The 17,883-nt window shown below is 36.3% G+C and overlaps 1 protein-coding gene across 1 annotated transcript; it reads right to left on the minus strand.

The window, feature by feature from the left end:
• Positions 1-4,768: 4,768 nt before the first annotated feature.
• LOC134747038 (uncharacterized) lies at positions 4,769-15,373 on the minus strand. Its single transcript, XM_063681596.1, has 2 exons — positions 15,258-15,373; positions 4,769-5,751 (listed from the first exon to the last, which is right to left on the minus strand). Exons 1-2 carry the CDS (start codon positions 15,295-15,297, stop codon positions 4,835-4,837), a joined length of 957 nt encoding a protein of 318 aa, XP_063537666.1. The 5' UTR covers positions 15,298-15,373; the 3' UTR covers positions 4,769-4,834.
• Positions 15,374-17,883: the final 2,510 nt, after the last annotated feature.

Here is a 17,883-nt window from a genome sequence, read left to right on the forward strand (position 1 = left end):
CACGATGTTATCAAATGAAGTTTCGTACATGAGTTTCAAAAAACGAGCCGAGATTCGAATCCGACCTCTGCCTTGAAAATCTTAAGTACCAATTTTCGGCTTAAGTATTAAAAATACTCGAATCACAGAAATACCAAGTATTTTCCTCAAGAAAAAAGCCTCGGTGGTTCAGCTCATGAATATTTTCCGTGGACTCGTAAAAAACCGATCTCGCCACGATGATTATTATAATAAGAGACGATCAAGGAAACCAGTTTATTGTTTTTCCTATTTCCTCATTTTCTTAGGTAATTCGAAGTGGGTCTTTTACGGCGCACGTGTATACACAGGGGATTTATATTAAGAGCTGCGCATACTTTCGAATTAGGATGAACAATATAAGCTTTATTTTACAGAGGTTGCATGAGAAATTGTCATTTCATTACCAAAATCTTACATGGATTTTGACTTTTGACTCATGCTAAATCATGAATCATAAATAATTTATTGCAAACCATGTTATACATAGTTGTTACAATAAAGTTATTGGAACACATGGCACCCTAAAGAGGGAATTGCAAAATATTCTTAAATCTAGTTAGAACTAAAGTTTATTACAGTAATACATGTTCTAGGGCATTGCTTACAGATAAGTAGATACACTGATTTAAACTTTCACGATTTTTACTCATTATTATTCACAACGACGGGACTTAATCGCGTAAAATAAGTTTTAAATTTACCTCCGACGTTTCGAGGACGGCGTTGTCCCCGTGGTCTCGGTGGTGGTCTTATTTTACGCCATTAAGTCCCGTCGTTGTGAATAATAATGAGATAAGTAGATACATAGTATGAAATATGTTTTTGGCAACAGTTAAATTCACTTACCTATTTTAAATCATTGGTTTCTTCTTACGGCGTAATCCATACTATAATATTATAAATGCGAAAGTCTGTCTGTCTGTCTTTCTGTCTGTGTGTTCCCTCTTCACGCTTAAACCGCTGGGTCGATTTAGATGAAATTTAGCATAGAGATAGGTTGAGTCCCTGAGAAGGACATAGGATAGTTTTTATCCCGAAAATCATCCCTTAAGAAAGTAAAAATCGGGGTGGAATTGAGATAATTAATGAAGTGCCTGCTAATTTGTGTGCATAATATGCTCAAATTGAATGATTGCTAGAAGAATTTTTCCAGGTGCTATACTTACTTTAGCTGCTGTTACTAAGTCCACGCAGACGAAATCGCGTGCAAAAGCTAGTAATAAATAAAATAACCGCTCTACAAGCCTCGATCATTTGTCTTATTCTGTCATTTTGACTGATATATATTTGTACAAAAGGGATAAACATCAGAACCGCTAATTTAAATAAATGAATTATTAATTTTTCTTCTTGTTTACATTTCATATAATCGTATGGAGTGCTGTAAATTTTTGAATATAAAATTTGGCTAAGTTATTTGAGGCACAATTAATCATCACAAGGCCTTGTATATTTTGACTAATTATATAAGTAGCGTCTGAACTAGACTTATATTGACCGGGATATAGACCGTGATTACCTTTTGTATTATTTATGAGGTCCCGGTAATCACGGTCTATATCCCGGTCAATATAAGTCTAGTGAAACTAACCGTGAATCATTCAAAACTCTAGCGTCTGAACGCCAGGTACAAAAAGTAGTACTAGCGGTGTCAGCGTCAGCATGGTTGCATTTTTATCACCTGTCATTATGCCTGTCTTTTTCGCACTTACATGCTTGTTAGAACGTGACAGGCATGGTGACAGGCGATAAAAATTCTACCGTACTCAGCCCGCTGCTTGCCACGCTGGCTCAAGCATACCTCCTGGTTTCGCTGCACGCTTCATACGTCGTGGCTGACCCGCTCGCTCAACGGGTGGCTGATGTGGCGTGTCACTGTTCAACGTCGTGCCACAATTTTCTAACAGATGGCGTTAGCACGTTCTACATCGCGCTTACGGAGTTTCGATTGTTAGTTACTATAAATACAACACCTGACCCACTCTCAGTGGATTTTGGTCCCCACACACGCCTAAAGAGAGCACTCTCTATCCGCTCTCTACGTTCTACAACACTTTTCCTTGTTTTAACACGTTCACTGCAACAGTTATTTCCTTAATCAGATCCTACCCCATCTCAACTGTACAAATGGTTATATTATAACCCCTTGAGATCAATATAGTACCAATCTATGCTTTTATTACCAAATAAAAAACTGATAGCGCGCAAATTGAACGGCGCCAATAAACAATTTCCAACTTTAATCCCAATATTGGCTCGATGCAGCGGAAAAAACAGGAAACTGTGAAACAGGTAAGCGTTCCGAGGGTTCCGTACACAGACAAAAATAAAATTATCGCCCGTATTAGAACAATGCTTATAAGATGTCACAGCGATACGATACTGATCTGTTAGTGTCAAAAGTGACATTTCTTCAACCAAAAACGTCACTTATCGGTTTCGGGAAGAGTTTTGACAGAGTTATCATCACTACATAGTATAAAACAAAGTCGTTTCCTGCTGTCTGTCTGTCCCTATGTATGTTTAGATCTTTAAAACTACGCAACGGATTTTGATGCAGTTTTTTTAATAAATAGAGTGATTCAAGAGGAAGGTTTATATTTATAATACATCAGCATTGTACCCGTGCAAAGCTGGGGCGGGTCGCTAGTAATGTATACTAGAATCCATTTCAATAGTTATATTTTTCTCTTCGTATCAAATGATAAAGTCGCCTCTCCACCTCTGCACTACGGAACCCTAAAAAAGTTATCCCGGTAAAGTTAGCCTTTCCCGGCAATACTTAAGTGGTCTCCAATGAACAGCCAGTGTTGCTCGGGCCTGTTAAACTGAACACACTTTAAATGCTGGCTAAACCGAGATCTACTGGAAAAACGGTTCACTTTAAACGTCAGAAGTGTAAGACTGCATTTGTGTAAAAAAACCTAGTCAAGTTAGTTTGTCGTAAGTTATTTGCTTATCTGACTTATCATTTAGATTTGGATTTTAGTTTGTCGGTGAATTATACAAGGCATATTTGGCTCCTATTCTCACATTTCAATTTATGTTTCAAGACAAGCAAAAAGGATCAACGCCATGGGAATTTAATTATTCTTTGTCAATTTTGAGAACTAGAATAAAAATTAATAGCTAAGTACATCGATTCCAATTACATCAGTACGTAAATATTTAAACAAAGTACATTCTGAATTAGAAATATTTATTCTCTTAAATTCGTCAAACAATTATTTCAAATTTACTTTACAACAAATCACAGAAATTTGGTGGTCACAATCACATCTTAAGCATAAACTATGTACTGTTAGAAGTATTAGAACAAATTAAATTATTTACAGAAAATACTTTCTTTTTTTATTTCAATTTATAAACTATGTAATTACAATTAACAACAATTATCTATACTAGGTATGTTCAATATAAATTTTCAAGACGTATCAACAAACCAATTTAACTAATGTACCGTAAAATGAGCCTAACTACTATCATCATCATCATCATCATGTCAGCCGATAGACGTCCACTGCTGGACATAGGCCTCCCCCAAGGCTCGCCACTCCGACCGATCCTGTGCCGCTCGCAACCACCGAATTCCCGCGACCTTCACCAGGTCGTCGCTCCATCTCGTTGGAGGCCTACCGGCAGTTCGTCTTCCGGTACGCGGACGCCACTCCAGAACCCCCACCGGCCATCAGTTCTGCAAGCAATGTGCCCCGCCCACTGCCACTTAAGGTTTGCAATTCTGCGAGCTATGTCGGTGACCCTAGTTCTACTGCGGATATCATCATTTCTGACTCTATCACGCAGAGAAACCCCGAGCATAGCTCTCTCCATTGCCCTTTGCGTGACCTTGAGCCTTCTTATGAGGCCCATCGTTAGCGCCCACGTCTCAGATCCGTATGTCATCACTGGCAACACACACTGGTCAAAGACTTTTGACTACCTACTATGCTAATTCGAAATATATCTTAAAATTATTATGTAATTATTATGTTAATAAATATATGCCGATTTAAAGTAAACCATCACTGCTATCACTAAGTTTTAATGTAAGTATGAAAACTGTTGGAGCACAATTACCCAGTGGGAAGCAAAAAAGGCACATTTTACGGTACCTAACTTAATTAATTATACTTAACACGCACTTTTTAAACAATAACATGGGCCAAATGTTGTTATTCATTAACCCTTACCTTACTCCTTTTTCTATAACTACCATTGTACCTAGCTTTAAGTGTTTAGTGAGTAAGTTCTTTTTTGTAACTGAGGTGGCGCTGTTTGTAGAAGATCTTTACAATAAATGTCTTTTCTTTCTTTCTTTCAAATCATGGATAAAATGGTAATTTCTGCTAGAGTTATTTAAGGGGCCCACTGACTATTAGTTCGCCGGACGATATCAGCCTGTCAGTTAGAATAAAAATTTGACAGTTCCGAACAACTGACAGGCCGATATCGTCTGGCGGACTGGTAATCAGTGGTCCCCTTTAAATCCTGCCAGGTGGCAGTGTGGCACACGTATGGCAGGTTTTGGACTCTAATTAGTCAATATTGATCTTATTTTAATTGGTGCTTTAACTTTATTACCTAGACTCTAGAGCATAAAAGGCCATTTTATTGCCATGTGCAGTCTACACACGACATAGACAAGTTTTACGATGATGAGAAGTGAGAACTACTTTTCTATTATTATTATAAATTAATGTATTTTGTGCTATATTATCTTCAATATGGCATGAGCAAAAAAGAGGGAAGAATTAGGTACCGGTTTCTTTGTACTCATTATTTTTAAGTTTTAGGATTACAATGCTAATACTACCTAACATTTAGTAGTATCTGTTTTAGTCAACTTATACAAAGACCTTTCATTCGAATATATTATATTATTAGAATTATCAAACGTCATAGCACCTACTTCAACATTAGAAACTCGTCTTACTGTCGAATGTGCCAAAACACTGTCTAGAATTACTTTATATATTCCATCTATATACCAAGCATATACTATCCCTTCCAAATCTACTGTAAGACCTCTGAAGAAACGATTCGTCGACAACCTAACATCTTCGTTAGTTTTACTATTGAAAGCATACAACCCAGTAGAATGTAAATAAACCACTGTATACTCGACATCTTTGTCCAAAACAAATCTTTCTATAGTTTTATTTTCCAATTTTCTAAAAAAGCGACCATTCTTATCTTTAATTATTCCTTGAGAATCTGTCTCTGTAAAATATACATAGTCCTTCGAAACAAGATCAGTAATTTTATGACCTTTAGCAGCGAAGAATTTTAAAACTGGGCGGTCTGTATTTGCCTCTTCAAGAGCCCATATACCATCAGAACCACCTAGATATATTTTGTTTTCATTTTGATTAAAATCAAATACCGAAAAATTAAAGGTGACGCTTGTGTTCCCATCATTGATCGTACCATTAAAGAATGCTGGTGAATCTAAAGAGACGTAGGCAACTTTAAAGTACTCTGGATCCTCGAGTTTCGGTTCAAAACTGTAGTACAAGACGTTATCGGATCTCAGGATGCCCATTTTCTTGATGACGACGTGCTTTCTAAAATTAGCGGTGAGCTCGAAGAGATAAGAGCGGTTGTAGCAAATGGAGTCCACTTTGACGCACGTGGCACAATATTCGGGGGAGTTCTGCACTTCCTCTGGCGCCACATCGATGATCTCGGTGGTGATTGCGGTGGTATGCTGGGCCAGCAGCGAAAAGAGGGCTGGAAAGAAAAAAGTATTCGTGAGTAAGTATCTAACGTTATGAATATTTCATCACGTTGTATTAAAAATAATTACGATAATTGTTATTGTTATCGCATTGTAAATTTTTGCGAGTCTGCTTATTTCGGTAAATAGTTTTTTTATTTTATATTATTGATTAAAAAATGGTATTTCAGTATGTATTTCCAAAGAGGGATATAATAAGATAGAGCGGTACTGTCATAGTAAATTTTGTAACCACAGAAAATTCCCTGCCATCTATCGATACACTTTAAAAGTAAAAATGAAGATTTATAAAAATACGATAAAATGTATTTAAATATGGATAAATGATTTTTTTATTTGCATTAATTATTTTTATATGATTTGACCCATGTCCTTTCACTGATATGCGTTAAAATTGTAAAATAACAAACGAAACCGTCAACGCCCTCTATACGAGAGTAGGCCAAAGGTAGTGGCGCCATCTGATCGAGAATCAAATTTTCGTGATTTTCGAGGCACGTTTTTTCCTTAGACTGTATCCATCTATTACGGAGTTATATCTATCTTTGGTATTTCTTACATTATAATACAAATTATTCAACATACGTTCAAATCATTTTAAACGGTATGAAGTATTTTTTCATCACGTTGCATTAAAAATGATGATAATTTGTTCTTGTTATCGCATTATTAAATTTTCCAAGCCTGCTTACTTAGATAAAAAGATTTTTTTAAATAATATTCATTAACAAATGGTATTTTAGTAGGTATTTTTTATATTAAAACAAATTATTCAACATACGTTCAAATTCAAACTTCATACTAATTACTGGCATAGTCTAGGTCTAGTTGACACTTAATACCTAGCAAAACATTTTAAATGTCACCTACTCGCTTTTGACGCCGCGCGCATCCCGTAAGTTTTTTATTGAAAATTTCCTTCGCGTTAAGACTCCCATTTTTAAAATGAAATACTTTTTTTTTCTTCATTTTTATGTGTTAAAAGTTTTGGATTTCCTTGTCCTATAAACGCTTCTAATACATTTTTCAGAGACTATTTCGAATTCAATGAGATATCACACGTATTTCTAGGAGCAGTATCTCTATTTTTCACCATTTTGAACTCGTCGAGTGCATCTGCGAAATGGGTGTTTTTCCCTTGTCATAGAGACACATGTACAGTCGACTACAAAGAGATGAATTCACTTTTTCACTTTATTACAATGCAGTAAAAGGTGGATAGGTACATCTCTTTGCATAGTTTGTCAAAGGACTGTCTCATTTCAAACATAGACAGAGAGAATCATACTATCTTTGTCTTACACTAGTACTAGCACCCAAAAGCAAAGGATGAGTATAGGTTTTTTTAGGGGTCGTACCCAAAGGGTAATAAAAACGGGACCCTATTGCTAAGACTCCGCTGTCCGTCTGTCTGTCACCAGGCTGTATCTCATGATCCGTGATAGCTAGACAGTTGAAATTTTCACAGATGATGTATTTCTGTTGCCGCTATAACAACACATACTAAAAAGTACGGAACCCTCGGTGCGCGAGTTTGACTCGCACTTGGCCGGTTTTTTTTTGTTCTTATTTACTGCCAATTTGGTTTGACCAACTATAGTCAACTGTACCAAAAGAAATTCAGACTAAAAAATCTATATTTTGTTAGTAATACTTAAACTAGGGTACCTTTAAACTAAGTGTTAGTTTACAACATTTACTACACAAAAACACATGTTTTGATTGAACCAAGGTCCAGCTAAGATCGTAAATAAACGATCTAATAGATAATGACGTGCAGAAGGTATATTTCTCAGCACTAATAGTGTTTCCATTAACCAATTGAAAAGGATTAACAATAGATTGGCGGGTCTATTGAGCAATTAAAAGTTGTTTCGTGTCTTACTTCCGTAGCTGTATTGAAACCTTGACCACTTGGTTTTTCCGACTCATGTGAGTGTTTATCTCATTGGTGATGACATATATTAAGACTCATGAAAATGCTGTACATATAAATACATAGCAGGGCGGCAGAACAGGTTTTAAGTTGTGAAGTGAGTCGTACGTGAGATGCGCGCCAGTCTCCGTGACGATTGACAAGGTCGTGTCAAAACCAGATCAAATCATACATTTTTAGAATCGACCTCCGGCTTTTTAGGTGACTACGCGGGCACGAAAACGTAACTATTATGTAGAAATAAATGTTGCAAGCAGGTGCGTTTACCGAAACGAGCTTACTTCTGCATTAACTATCAGGATCTAGTATAGGTCTAGGATGCCTTTGTAGATATTTTTGTATTTTTTATTATTTCTTTATTTTAGTCACATGCACAAACTTACAGCTAAGATGCCAAAACGCTTATGCGGTAGAGACAATGCAATCAGAATTAAACATATTCTATGAAATAAAACATTAAAACAAAACAAAAACGATTTTATTAATAATATATTATTTGTGTGATTTTCAGGAAAATGCCTTTCTTGCGGACACTAAAAAGTTGCAAAGCGTCTTATTTCTATTATGCCATATAGTGTAAATAGCGTCGCATTTCTATTAGTCATTATGCCATATAGTGAAAATAACGCGTAAGCGCCTCCCTCAAGAACTCCCTTTCCGTAACACGACACATTATTAAAGACCAAATGACCAGAAATTAAAAGGATATTGGCTCATTAACACCACGCTATCGTCACGGAAATATAAATGTTTGATGAAGCGGTCGCCATCAATGTTATTATATCGATTTTTCATAGGAAGCTGTAGGGTACACATTTACGTTAGGGCGTCCGCTATATTCTAATTTTATAACTCACGGAATTAATGTAAACATGTGGAAGTCGAGAACAAGCGGTGATCTTCGGTTAGCATTGTTAGCAATAATAAAACCGTTCTTCAAACTTAACAGCTTTTTATTTTTCTTCACACAATACTTACACAGATAGAACAAACACAATTCGGAATTAAATTATTCTTGCCGCAGCAGAGCGCTAACAGTATTTACAGATTTAAATAAACGATTAGGCAAAATATACTAGAGTCAAACCAAGAAAAGTCTGCAGAGAATTTGACAGCATACGCAGTGCAGGTGTTATTTTAAACGTCAAACTTCTATGAAATTATGACACTCATTATTTCTGTAGTAGAATACAATAAGATATCTAATAAATATGGCAAATATGGACAGTTTAAGTACCTTGATTGCTGCAAAGGTTTTTTATCACAGGCCACACCTTTGTTGACATTAATTCCGTGTGTCAAAAAATTCCAGATAGCGCGGTTGCGCGGAGTATAATATGAAAATAGTATGAGCACTGCTAACTAGCGCGGACGCGTGCGATGGATGTTATAGTCTGCATCTTCTCAAATGATTTTATATCCTAATCTGTTAAACAAAAGCCTTTGTTCTTTTTGGGCACGCGCACGCACAAAAGGAACAAAGGCTTTTGTTTAACAGATTAGGATCTTTGGCGAAAAAATCATTTGAGAAGATGCAGACTATATCTACAATGGCACCGGCGCACGCTCTATGCACCCGCACCAGCTAGCGGACGATCGTCTTAAGAGGAAAGGGGACGGCCGTTTCTCCATACAAACGTAGTCCCCATTTTCCTCTGGATATTAACATTACGGAAAATATTTTTACATTATTTGATGTATATTTACCATAGCTATGCACCCACGTTTGACCTTTTTTGATTATTGTAAAAATTAGGAGCGAAAAACAGAAATTTTAAATGCTCCTAAGTTTTATAATAATCGAATTTAAACTGTTGTGAGACATACTAACATTAAATAATTTCACGGTTTAGATTCACTTGTACGCAATACACGGTCGTCGTGAACGCTGCTCGCACTATTAGTGCTTGAGAAAGGAGACCTAGGCTCTTCGTAACATCGCGCGAGTGACTAAAACAAGTGAGTCTAAACCGTGAAATTATTTAACTTTTATAATAATTAAAAATTCAAATTCAAACGTAAGAGCATAGATTAAGATAAGTTAAGATAGGTTGAGTTAGTTAGTTTAAGATTAGTTATTTTATTTTAAATGTAAATGTAATTGTATATGGAATTTTTATTCTTAAATAAATTACTTGAATTTAATTGAATTGAATATAGCTGTGGTTGATATACAACTAATTGTGTCAAAATATCCAGAGAGGAAAATGAGGACTACGTTAGTATGAAAAGGCGATTTCGCACGGGTCCTCCACTTTCGTCTTAATCACTATGACTTGTTACTTTTATCTCTTATACAGATATCAGAGCTAGGCCCTCCATATAAGTGCGACAGAGAGACATTAACGTTTCGTTCGCTACGGCGCAAATGATTGGCATCTTAGCTAGGCCCCCAGCTATCATTATATATCATAGAGTGATGTTTAATCTCCGTGCTCTCCGATTGCGCGGTCGGATTTGGGATAATTACGAGTCATTGGTGACATATAATACGGAATTAGGGATACCTAATACCTAATGAGTTAGTGGGTTAATTACACGATTACTAATTAAGATACAGGGGGTAAATGTTTATGTAATTTGTATAGTTACAGCAGCGGAAAAGTGGCAACACTGACAATTTATTTTGTCAAGAACGGAATTTTGACGGAATTGAATTTTCTAATCGCGACAGCAACGCGTCAACAAACGGAAATTTATCGATGAAACTTATTACGCTGTGTCTTACGTAAGCGAACAACTCGCGAACGCGAAGCAAAGTGGCGTAGGACACTTCTATAGGTATCAAAGGATTGATTCACATCGCATAGCTTCGCTTCGCGTTCGCGTGTTGTTCGCCTACGTAGTACGCTGCGTTTGTAAATTTGCAGCGACAGAAAAATATTTTTATTTTGTTTACCTCCGCCTATTCGCCTAATCGTGAAATGTACGAATCTAATAGGCATAGAATATAAGGAAACCTGCGTCTATTTATGGTACAGATCAAGAAAAGTATAGGACTAGACTAGGGAAAAAATCAAATTATTATATTAAATATTTTTGATTTGTGTTTTTAAGTATTTAAATTACTATATATAAGTAAATTTTAAACTGGAAATAGATGTCTCAAAATTCCCGGGCCAGTCGGGTGGTCTAGAAGGGCCAACAGGGCTTGGTCAGTTTTTTTAGTATTATAACATTTATAAGACTATTTTTGTAGTACTTCAGTTTATAAGACTAATAGTGATTCATTTAAGATGCATCTGAGCGCTTTCATTAGAAGTTATAAAATGATGCGTTTCATTGCGTAATGCATTTGAATGGATAAAGACAATTGACAAACGCATTTATACTCACGAGGCTAGCGCAGGTTACGTTGTTAGAGTAATTCAATATACAACATTTATTTAGAAACGGTTGTATGTGACGAGAGGTTTTTACTGAGATGGGACCTTTGTATGTTCGCGGCGGTATATTCAATGTTAGCGCCATTACGCTTGTTAGTGAAATGGAGATTCTTATCACTACGTCTATGCCTATAGATAGCCGTATTAGTACGTTGTAGTATAGATAGCGAACAGGTAGACTTTTCATTGTATTTTTCCTGTTCATGTAGCATGCACACAATTATTTTGATTGGGTTTTTGTGACATTTTGCGTTTGAGGCATTTGTACAGTAATTACAACAAAAATTGTCACTCCTGTGGAACATAGTTAACAGCATGTGTGCATATAAGCATGAACCAGTAATATTTCTGATGATTTTATTATACAAGTTAATTGAAAATTATATGCAGATAACTATACCGGGAGTCTCCTGTGACACGAGCAAATAATTAAAACGTAAATTGTACTTCTGAACCGATAAAAGGGTTTTTGAAAAAAAAAATACATCATGAAGTCATGCAAATTAAATATTATTTTCAATGCATCAATCATCGGTGACATTCCATTGTCACGCTTTAAACATAACAAAATTCGCAGTACTTACATTTCGTCTTAGAATAAATTTTAGTGTACTAAAAATCAAATCAAAAAGTCGCTGAACAAAATGTTGGTCGTTTTGACACAGTACAGTTTTGAGTACAGTTTAGTTTGCTGCTCCTGTTATACCACTTTATAGCCATTTACACAGGAAAGTCGTGATCCTATTTACAGTGTGACCCACGTCTACTATGGAACGTGTAGGTTTTGTACGCACATAATAGGAATAGATTAGTCATATCTCCAATCTCGAAGATGTTGACGCATTGTTATTTATATTAGAGACTCCTACAAGTACACAAGTCAGTTCCCACTGTTGCGAGATCCTGTTGGGACTCTCCTGTTTCCCAAACAATTTAACAATTAGATTATTAGCACAGGGCGGTCACGCGATATTAATCAAATTAACACAGATATACCTTCTAGCCCCACAAAAAGCTCAATAAGGCTTGTATTGCGGATAATTTATTGATAACTAGCTTTTGCCCGCGACTCCGTCTGCGCGGACCCCAGTAGCATTTATACGTCATTACGACGTCAGCGACGTCATTATGACGTAATAATACCGTCATTATGACGTCGCTGACGTCATTTTGCTACCTGGGGACTAAGTAACAGCAGCTAAAGTAAGTAAAAAAATCTCATGGCAATCATTCAATTTGAGCATATTATGCACACAAATTACCGTACTTCATTGATTATCTCAATTTTACCACGCTTTTCATTTTCTTAAGGGATGATTATCGGGATAAAAACTATGCCAAATTTCATCTAAATCGGTTCAGTGGTTTAAGCGTGAAGAGGTAACACACAGACAGACAGACAGACTTTCGCTTTTATAATTATTAGCGTTACTTTATTTGAATTTAAACTATCGTGACACATATTAACATTAACGCATACAACTCACAACCAACAACACACACAACAACATTAAACATGTCGCGCGAGTGACTAAAAACACTTGAGTGTAACCGTAAAATTAGCTTAATGTGTTTATCGTTATTATTGAGATTTGTAATACAATGTAAGTATTCTATAACCTTTGTAAATGTCCCACAAACTCATCACTCAATCAATAAAATGTCCTGCGTGACTAGCCTAGCTATACGGACCTGTTTATTTGGGGCATTTGCTATGAAAAGGGACCTTATTGACGATGGCGCTTACACCGCACAGCGTCGCGCGGCATTGTATTTATATCGGAGCACGGTATAAGCGCCATCGACAATAAGGTCCCATTTTATAGAAAATACCACATTTTCGTGATTATGTCCGGCTTCAGAAGTAGATAATCAATATTGTCCTACTTTTAATTTCCAATAACCTGTACGGCTAGTCGGCTACCACTAGTTTGACATTGACATATTCGCTAGCGTGCGCGTAACTTACTTTTCATGCATCTCGCTCGTACCTACTCTCATATTAGTACGAACGAGATGTACCTACCTATAGAAAGTAAGTTAAACAGACGTTAGAAGGCAGTCGTGGTAAGGCTACCAGTATAATATCAGTAGGTACCTACTTGTATAGCCTGCTACAGAATGAGTGTGTTTTTTGGGTTCCGTACCCAAAAAGTAAAAACGGGACCCTATTACTAAGACTCCGCTGTCCGTCTGTCCGTCGGTCCGTCTGTCCGTCTGTCCGTCTGTCCGTCTGTCCGTCTGTCCGTGTGTCCGTCTGTCCGACTGTCCGACTGTCCGTCTGTCTGATGTCACCAGGCTGTATCTCATCAACCGTGATAGCTAGACAGTTGAAATTTTCACAGATGATGTATTTATGTTGCCGCTACAACAACAAATACTAAAAAGTACGGAACCCTCGGTGGGCGAGTCCGACTCGTACTTGTCCGGTTTTTTTATACCTATCACGTGATTTCAATAAAAATCTAATAATGATTTACGGACAGACGGACAGACGGACAGACGGACAGCGGAGTCTTAGTAATAGGGTCCCGTTTTTACTCTTTGTTTTTGTCGACTTCACTGGCTACCGAAGAGCTGGCAGCTTTCTGGCGCAACGTATTAGCATCGCAATACAGCGGGGAAGTGCTGCCAGCATCCTCGGCACCATGCCATAGGGGCCACATTTTCTAGATGTATTTTAGTTTTATTTAGGTTTAGTTTTTAGTTTTAATTTAGTTTTATTATATAGATAAGTTCGTTTTCAAGAAATGTATTGTTATTCCTTTAATAAATATGTATATAGGTAGTATAGAGCAAAATTTATAAAATGATTAGATACCTAAATTAATTTGTTACAAATTAATTATCACAGTAGAGCTGTAATGTTAATTATAAAACTTGTCAAAACATTTATAACTTGTCAAAACATTTTATTTTCACGTATAAATTCAATATACGCGATATAATCCGTTTTCATAGTTTTATTTCATGAGTAACTATCGCGGTAACCGAAGACAATATTATTTTTAACTATTTAAATTTATTCTAAACAAAAACAAAACGGAACACGAGTTGCGTTTGAACGTAATACTAATAACCGTTAAATTAAAGCAGAGCTTTAGGATATCATTCGCAATTTTAATACTGTACGATATGATAAGACAATATGAGTTCTCATCTCAGTAGAAACGAGAGATGTGTAGTAAAAATACGGATATTGCCTTGAATGAATGAATCAGCTTAATAAGCAGGGTGAAATTAGTCATGAATGAACCACCGAAAATGTGTACGAGTAAATTACGTTTACACGTTCAGCGGAGAACACAATTTAATAAACTTACTCTCTGTGCCGTACACCCCATAAATGACCGGTAATAGCATTTCCCACAGTCCGCCTAAACTATACCTAACGCGTCGAATGATGTAGCTGTCAATGTCAAATGTTTTAAGTTTAGCACATTTATTTATTTGAAATTGTAACAATCAAGTAAAAAAATTGGCATAAACATAGGTTAAATAGGGTAAATAGTTCTTCGATTGTTTTTTTCTTAAGTTAAGCCTGACCAAAAGAGAAATGAAGGAACTGTCATAGCCTCCTAAGGCCCAGCTATACAAATTAAAAATCCAAAATATGCCACTGAAATTTGAACCTTTTGTGTAGGAAACAGAGTTGATTTTGCGTTGTTGGAAAATTGAAAGAAACAAAGCAAAAGCGACTGTTCCAATAGAATAGGATTTAAATTTCGTCGAACTGAAGAGGTACTATAGGTAGGACCTTGGGCCTTAGGAGGATAGGGATCATCACTAAACGCGCGAGATATACGTACAAAACTACAAAAAAAACCACGAGAAACGTAATTAGTAATTAATAAAATCCAGCACAGGGCGAATATGACCTGTACCATATTGTACGTACGATATTTTTTGTACCAATATTTTTTGACAAATATTTCTTGTACTATTTTTCTTCTGTATGATTATTACAGCAAGGTAGAAAATCAAATGTATAATAAACGAACTCAACATAAACTAAAGATATCATTATAGTATTTTTGCATAACTATCCGTCAATGCTAAAAGTGGATATGAATTAACGTATAAACAAGTAAATATTTTCATCAACAAATGCACAAAAGTAATTTTAATCCACTGACGTAAATAAATGAGAAAAATAAGAAATCACACTGCAACAAACCTGCACAAACTCCGGCAAATTGCATCTTCATTGTTTTCATCACGCAGTTTAAAAAAAAACAATCAATTTAACACTAGCACGTCCATCAGGACCGCCGATAACAATACCACTACACCCCATTAATACTTAAATACCGCGAAACACCAACTAACAACATAAAGTCACAAGCGACAAACCGTATTGTACAGTCGAGTCCACAAACATCTGTACGAGTCAACGTTACAAAAACATATAAACACGCCTCTAATACACTGGCAATAAGGTCGTGTATATATTTTTGGAACATTAGCCTGTAAAGATGTTTGACTCGACCGTACCCCTCCATACACGGGCCTCGAATGCCTTTAACCATTTTAAATCTTCTACGGTTCAAAGGTTTTATTTTTAGTCACTCGGTGAAGTCACGCGTAATATGGATCAAACGAAATTATATACGCAATGTGAATTAAAGAATTGACGACGCCTCCGGGTGCCCGTAATACGGGCCTATGCCCACGTTTTTAAACAATTGGGTCGGTATACTGGGGATATAAGGGACTTTCAAGGCTGTTGATAAAAATACCTGAACAGTCCTTGCGTACCATTAAGACAGTCCTGGGCACATGATTCTGAAACTATGTACCTATAGATGTAACAGTTTTGAATGATTCACGGTTAGTTTTTACAAGACATATCGACTGGGATATGGACCGTGATTACCTTTTGTATTGTTTTCGAGCTCCCGATATTTCGACGCAGTTACATTCATCTTGCTCACGGGTCACTGAAGATATCCCGGCGGTCGATAGAAGTCTATGTAGATGTATTTCTTTACATACTAAGTATAAAAAGAAATATAGTACTTTTGTACCCGCGAAGTATGCGGTGTCCAGAAAACTGGTCCCTATGGCTATTAAACAATATTATGTATTCTGATACATTCAAAGAAAATCATAGTCTTTGCCATTATTTCTTACAATTTTAAATTTATGAATTAAACCAATTTTCAAAATCAATTGATATATCCTTTAATAGAACGGTAATATTTAAGTCGCATATAATCGTGTTGAATCATTCATTACTGTATCATTAATGTATCATTGCATCCCAGATAGCAGTGACGTCAGCGACGTCATAATGACGTAATAATGACGTTACAATGACGTATAAATGTTACCTGGGCAGGTACGTAAGATGATCTAACTCTCCCAATGGTTCAAGTCTGCCGGTTTTCATTTATCTACGCTCTACGCTACTCACACGCGAGACGGGTTCTTACTTCTTAGTACGAGTCAGAATGAAGAAAATCGTTCCAATCGTCTGTTGTAGCGTGTGCGTAGTAGAGTAGCGTGTGCGTAGTAGAGTAGCGTGTGCGTAGTAGTGTAGCGTGTGACGATTATTAATCTAAATACGAGCACAGTGGGCTTTAATATTACTTTAAGGGTCAAAAACTTTTTTATTATGATATTGTCTTCGGTTGCCGCGATAGACTCATGAAATAAATCATCACCCGTTGAACACGAACGCTGTAAAAGGTTCGAAATATCGTGATGTAGTATTTTAAATTCATTATACGCGATATAAACCGTTTTCATACTCATGAAATAAAACTATGAAAACGGATTATATCGCGTATATTGAATTTATAATACATCCCGACGTTACCATACCCGTCCCGTTTTCATACTTTTATTTTTTAGTATGAGTTAGGTTTATGCAACTTTCCTGTGGACATCATAAAATAAACGGATTTCAAAGCCTAATTTTCGTACTTGCGGAAAACCATAGACTGTGCAGGACGGGGTTCAGGCAGACCGAAGATGGCGGGACGACTTGGACGCATTCTACCCCGAATGGTGGGAAAATGCCGATGACAGGCTCGAGTGGAGAAAACGAGGGGAGGCCTAAGGCCCAGCAGTGGGACACCAAAGTAGGGTAATAAAAAAAATTACAAAAAAATTAGAACTTTATCCTAATATAAGCATGTAAAAATCTTTTTCCCCTCACTAGCTCGGAAAGACGTCTTTTATCCTTTAAAACAAGCGGGGAAAAACGCATTTTATCCACTAGTGGGGAAAGTAATTTGACCTTGGATGGAGCGTGTTTAAGTAGCTTGACAGATAACAAAACGTAAAACGCTCATAATAATGGTTCTATCGATATTAATTATCATTAAATAAATGGTTTGAGAATCTAATAAAAAATACCAGATTTAGCTTTATTTAATGATTTTAAGTCATAAACCTTAAAATTCCATAATAAACGTTTGTTTTTTTAATAATTATGTTAAATATAATTCTGAACGCACAAGTTAAGCCGATGCAATTTCAAAACGCATCATTGACATTTCATACGTCAGAAATGTCAACATTGTCAACAAAATTTTGGACTTCCGGTTCGAGCGCCATCTTGATAGTTAGCATCGTGATTAATTACTTTGTTTTTTGCTTATTAATATTGTTTAAAGTGTAATATCGATAGCTTATTATACAGTAAACTAATGTGGTAGTGTGCAGTGAATGGAGAATTAATTTTGAAGCGCGTTTAACCACCATCTTGGAGTCAACGGCCGGTAGTCCACGTGCTTCTTGTAAAGTCTAGCTATCGATTTACAAGAGCTAACAAATCACCGTACACTGTCTTGTAC

The sequence above is a fragment of the Cydia strobilella genome, chromosome 14, assembly GCF_947568885.1.
Source record: "Cydia strobilella chromosome 14, ilCydStro3.1, whole genome shotgun sequence".
Lineage (NCBI taxonomy): Eukaryota > Metazoa > Arthropoda > Insecta > Lepidoptera > Tortricidae > Cydia > Cydia strobilella.